Here is a 6,309-nt window from a genome sequence, read left to right on the forward strand (position 1 = left end):
TGCCATCCATGAAGGGGGTCACATTCCGAAGCTGTGTATTTCCTATTTAAATATCCTACAACACTTTTATACATGTATTAGCACACAATGCAAGTTTTGGTGGGATTGCTACCCTCCGAAAACCTCGGAGCGGCCTAACCTGGCTAGTTTGACCGGGAATGCTACCCCCTTGGACCGGTGATGGACGGCATTTGACCAAAGGATTTTGCTACTTGGTTGTGCTAGTCTAGACCATAGGTACATTTAAAAACAAAATTTGAGCCCAACCTCTCACAAGATTCCTTTCGGATTACGCTCTGTGGCAGTTTCCTCCTCTAAGTGCATGCGGTAGTGTTGTCCATGGAGGGGGTCACACTCCTAGGCTGTGTAATACCTATTTACACGCCCCACCACACTTTTAGACATGTATTAGCATACAATGCAAGTTTTGGTGGGATTGATGCCCTCTAAAGACCTGGAGCGGCCTAATCCTTCCAGCTTGACCGGGAAATCTAGGGCTTTACTCGCGACGGACGGTGTTTCACCAATGGACTTTTCTACCTGGTTATGCTTGGTCAGCCCATAGGAACATTGAAAACATAGTTTGGGCCAACCGTATCACAAGATTCCCTTCGGGTTACCCTCTTGGCAGTTTCCCTGTTTAAGTGCAGGCGGTAGTGCCATCTGTGAAGGGGGTCACACTAGAGAGCTGTGTTTTCTACAAAATTTAAAGTAAATATACAAACAAGTCAAAATAATAGGGTGTTTTCGGCAAAATTTAAAGCAAATATAATGTCAGTTCGTCCAAGTTTGCAAACATAGTATACCAACAGAAGCCTTTCAAGATTCTGATGCTAAAACATTTTTTTCTTTTTTTGCGGGGAAAACCTTTTTTTCAACATCAATGCAAGTAATAATTTTGACAAAGTACAAGGACCTATTTTCAAAAGTACACGAGGTCGCCTTTTAACATATTCAAAAACAGAAACAAAGTGGATATTCATAATATATGAAAAATTCTACCAAAATTGATATATAATTTGTATATGTTTAAATTTAGAAGTCAGATTTAAATTAAAAATAGAAATGGATTTGAAATTTTAAATAATAGAGAAGAATATATTTGCCCATGGCCCCCATGAGGGCATAGATCTAACGGCGGCATTGACCTCACCGTTGGCGTACATAGGGGTTTGCCGACGGCTGAGGTTTACCTAGACAGTCGCTGTATTTGAAGGTATGCCGACGGCACCGATAAAAAGCCTTCGACATCCGTTTTGCGGTCGCCAGATACTCTCTTTCCTTAGTGTCGGGTGCACATGGGCGAGTGAACCCACGGGATGGATTGTCAGGTTGAGCTATGAGATCAAACAAAAAATACAACTGTATGTAACAATTTGAAATAAAACAAGACAAACTTAGACAACACAAGTAAGCGTGACATGAATCTCCATGTGACAACGGACGGCACGTTGGATGTGGCAATATCCAAGTGTTTGTCGTGTATACAAGAAATTAACACGGTGGGTATCGAAACAATAAACTAATAAAAGAAAAAGATTTGGGAGAGAAAGGAGCTATAACAATCTTTCAGTAATTTACACGGAGAAGGGGATGGTCTTGAATCAAAACAGCCTTGTACTACTTCTTCCTGATCTTAGAGTAATTTAATGGTTCACCACGCTGCACTTCTTCCTGATCTCGCCCTGGCTGCCAGTGAGCGGATTGGCATTGCCCATCTTGATCATGGAGGCCGCGAAGTCGGCGAAGAACTCCTCCTTGAAGGCGCCGGTGGCGTGGCGCTGGACATAGGCGCGGGTGAAGGGGTCGGTGAGGAGGGCACCGTCGGAGTGGAAGAGGCCCCTCCGCTTGCTCACCAGCTTGAAGTAGTCGGTGTCGAAGGTCTTGAAGCTGCCGGGGTCCATCTCCACAAGGGTGGTGTTGTCGTTGAGGCTGGCACACTTGCTCTTTAGCCGCATCATGTACTGTGGCTCCAGCGTTGGGTCGATGTCGCTGGGGTTCTCCATGCCGGTGAAGTTGTAGAGCCGGTCGGAGAAGGAGAAGCAGTGCGACGTCCCTATTGTGTGCCCGGCGGAGAGGACGACCAGGTCCTTGGCGTCGAGGTTGACAGCGGCGAAGAGCTGGGTGAGCACGGTGAAGTTGGCGGTCGGGGGTGGCAGCGCGTCGGTCTCGTTGGATATGGACTCGCTGCCGTCTCGCCGGCCGAGGGGAACTGTCCAGAATGGACCCTTGCTCTGGAAAAACCATGATCGAGCAGTATTAGCATTTGGCTTCGACATGTAACGTGTCATTTGCAAAATGGCCTGGTACTCTACTCACCAGCCATACTGCGTCCCTGGCAATGAGGGCGAGGACGTCGGCGCAGGAAACGGTGTCGGGGCAGGCCTTCTCCACGGCGGCCTTCACCCTCTCGACGAAGCCGAAGCCACGGAGCGTCTGGTTCGGCTGCGCGTCCTTCTCCGCCATCTTGTTGGCCGAGTCCAGCAGAACCGAGCCGTCGCACCCCTGCATCCACGGTGGTCAGGCCACTGCACAAAACAGGTTACGGACAGACAACATGCATGCAAATGCTGCTTACCCTGACGAAGCAGTCGTGGAAGTGCATCCGGAGGAGCGGCCCGGCGAGGCTGGGCGCCAGGGACAGCGCCCTCACCATCTCCCTCCTCACCACGTCCTCCACGCTGGGGCACGACTCGCTGTAGAACTTCTCGTGCAGCTGCGCCCGCGCGCACGTCGCCGCCACCGCCGCGAGCAGCAGCGCCACCATCGTCGCAGCCCTCGACGCCATCTTCTCGCCTCTCTCCTTGGCTATGCAAGAAACGACGATGGCTAGATGGCTGATTAAACAGGGGAAGCTTGAACTGCTGCTGCTGCTCGACTGGCGGCCGGGAGATATATAGCGCCGGAGTGTCCCCACGCCTGCATGTGGTGGGCTGTCTTCCGGAGCAGCAGGTTCAATTCGCATGGTTTAATAGGTTGTTCCTTGTTTGCACTCTGCGGAATCTTTGCCGTGGCAGGTACACCGGCGGCCACCGTGCGTATAATGGAGGCGGACGGCCAGACGGAAGCACATCATTAGATCAATTCACTAACTTTTCTTTAGACATCAATCTACTCACTTAACTTACTAATTAGCCATCACGGAGCAAACTGCGGTGCCAAGTTGTAATCAACAAAGGATACGGGCAATGAGTGAATACTGCCACCTACTGGTGGTTCGAGACACGGAAATCCCATTGTCCGTATGTTTGTATCGGCGCCACATGCTATCCCGAATAAATCCTACGTACTGAAATTTCCAAGTTCCCCGAGTGCTTGAAAACTCGAAAAGTAAAATTGCACGGTTCCGCTAGATACCGGCAAGGTGACTTCAATAGGAAGCTGTCATCTAACACTACGTGGGTCAAGTATCTTTCTGATCTACGTTATTCTTCATCTGCGACGGTTGCTGTTCTGGTGTGCTGGTCCTACGGGGCCTTAGCACGACGACTTCCCGATTGTCTACTATAACAAGTTGTGCCCGACTCCGGCGATGGAGGGGCGATGACGGCGGCGCGCCTTCGGCTCGCTTCAGTGCTGGTAGTCGTCGCTAGGTGGTCTATGGATCTGGATATAATTTTTATTATTTCTAGTATTCGTTGTACTGCCATGATTGAAGATGAATAGATTGGAAATTTTCTCGCAAAAAAAAGTATCTTTGTATTGCATTTTTCTTTCGTATTTCCTATCTTCATATTTCCACCCTTCCTTCAGCAACAGGCCCCCACCAGTTTACTTTACATGCATGTCTGACAGTGTAATAGAGTTATTCTCTCTCTTATTCCACTCAATAAATCCAACCATTTCTTTCTTCTTGGCTAATTTGAACATCCTTAACTTTTAAACCATATATTCGTTTTTGAAATTTTTTATATTTGAACTTCTTGTGAGAAAACCTTTAAAATGAGATCAATTTTGAATATTTTTCGACCACGTTTAAATTCAAACGCATATTTCACATATCAGAATAATCAGTTTCATAGCCTTGTTTCACAAAAACCACATCTATTTTGTTAGAACATTTTTCAGATAACATATTTCATATTTTGAAATAATCTGTTTCACGATGATACATTACAAATTCACCTTTACTATTTCACAATTCAGAACATACATTTCACTTTTCACTACCTTGTTTCACAACATATATTTTAATTGTATATTTTTTAAATAACCTATTTCACTCTTTTGAAATAAACTGTTACACATTTCCAAAAATTAGTTTCACAATGATACATTACAATTTCACTTTTTGTATTTATTATTTCACAGTTCAGAACGCACATTTCACTTTCCACTAGCTTGTTTCAGAAAATCACATTTATTTCAATTGCACATTTTGGAAAATAACATATTTCACTCTTCTCAAATAAATTGCTACACATTTCCAAAAAATTAGTTTCACAAGATACATTACAATTTCACTTTCTATATTTACTATTTCACAATTTAGAACCTACATTTCACTTTCCACTACTTGTTTCACAAAAATAATATATTTCGCTCTTTTGACATATACGGTTGCACAATTTCAAATAACCTGTTTCACAAGTTGACATTGTAGTTTCATATTGGGGTAAAAAAAGTTTCTGTGAAATAGACTGGTTTCACATATTTCTATTGAAAACAAATTCACATGTTTTTAGTGAAATGGGTTTGTTTCACATAAGAAATGTGAAACATCGAAATTGAAACGTGTTTGAAATGTATCCAAGATTGGTATAGTTCTAAAGGTCTTCGACGCCATGACATCAAATATATGAATTATTTAAAAAAACATATAGTTTAAATGATATGGACAATTTAATTTAGCTAAATTGAAATAAAAGGATGGATTTATGTGTGGGAGAAGGGAGAGAGTGGGTTGTCACATGTTGCCAAGCCTGGCATATAAGGGACAAAGGTGGGGGCTACTAGTTGTATTTGATGGAGTATATCCCACTATAGTAAAAAAATGAGAATAGAATATTCACAGTGGCACGAATCTTAATGCATGCATGGACGATGGATTGGTTGCCGGCACATGCCGGAACCGCTCAAAATGACTTTATTTAGGAAAATTCAACATTTCCCACTCAGAAGAGACTTTGCTAAGTGTAGTTCCCCGCTAAGGGTACTTGGCCCGAACCCTTCAGACAAAGCCCACTTTGGCGAGGGTCGTCCATCAGGGACTCGGCAAACCCTTTTCCGATCTCTAAGTGGGATACTCGGCAAAAAAAGGCACCTGATAGACCACATGGAGATGGCGACTGCCACGTGGTAAGACACTTTGCGAGAGCTTGAATAGGGGACTCGACGAACTTGGAAGCCCAGGAGCGAGGCACGTGGCCTCCATTGTTTGCCGAGATTTGAATGCAGGATCTCGGCAAACCGTGTCTTTACGAGTTCTTTGTTTGCCGAGTACGGCCCACTCGGTAATACCTTGCCTTGGCAAGTCCTGGCAATACTCGGCAAGTGTACGTACTTGTCAAACTATGGATTAGGCTACCAGAGCTCAACACGTGGCCATTTCACCGAGCTTTGTTCTTGGTAATACTTCTTTACCGAGTAGTGTACTCAACAAATATCAATTCATATGTTTTCTTATATTTGTTTCTACATCTGCCCTACAACAAAAGACATATATGTATAGCAAATTGTGCCATAGACAATACCACATCATAGCCAGTGCCACAAACATCACACAAACAAAAGATCATAACAAGTCACAAGTTCTTCATAAAAGTACCAAAAGCATCATAACAAGTCCCAAGTAGTCACTAAAACCTCAATGTCACCAATTTATGTTATATGGACTACACAAGCATCACACTAAGCAAGACCACAATTAGGATAAACAAGTTATTCATCCAACTCCACCTGTACCTTAATTTCTCTCCTCTTGGAGCAAGTAGTTGGAGTAAGCATGCTCCGCCTCCTCTGTAGTATCATACCCTTTGTAGAAATTGTCTTTGTAATGATTGACTTGGTCATGGCATGCTTCCCATGAATCATAGACTCTTCGACGTCTACCTGAGTACACCTCATGCCATATCATCTACAAAAGGGAGCATAACAAGATTTTGTGATTCATATATGGAGGAATAAGCAACATAAGGATTCACGATTCATATACCAAAAGTATCAGAAGTTGGCATCCGAGTCCACATCACAAGCTACATAACTACATCCCTATGTTGACGTCAAACTATGAAGCTAGACTACTACGTGAATGGAGCTCTACTATGAGTCGTAGTCAGTGAAGACAGACATCATGGAGTAGGTGGGGAT

The 6,309-nt window shown here is 44.1% G+C and overlaps 1 protein-coding gene across 1 annotated transcript; it reads right to left on the reverse strand.

The window, feature by feature from the left end:
* Positions 1 to 1,412: 1,412 nt before the first annotated feature.
* LOC119348856 (peroxidase 1-like) lies at positions 1,413 to 2,856 on the reverse strand. The gene is made up of 3 exons (XM_037616855.1): positions 2,579 to 2,856; positions 2,320 to 2,505; positions 1,413 to 2,234 (listed from the first exon to the last, which is right to left on the reverse strand). The coding sequence occupies exons 1-3, from the start codon at positions 2,786 to 2,788 to the stop codon at positions 1,647 to 1,649; spliced, it is 984 nt and encodes a 327-aa protein (XP_037472752.1). The 5' UTR covers positions 2,789 to 2,856; the 3' UTR covers positions 1,413 to 1,646.
* Between the last annotated feature and the right edge of the window lie 3,453 nt (positions 2,857 to 6,309).

Source organism: Triticum dicoccoides, chromosome 1B (genome assembly GCF_002162155.2).
Source record: "Triticum dicoccoides isolate Atlit2015 ecotype Zavitan chromosome 1B, WEW_v2.0, whole genome shotgun sequence".
NCBI lineage: Eukaryota > Viridiplantae > Streptophyta > Magnoliopsida > Poales > Poaceae > Triticum > Triticum dicoccoides.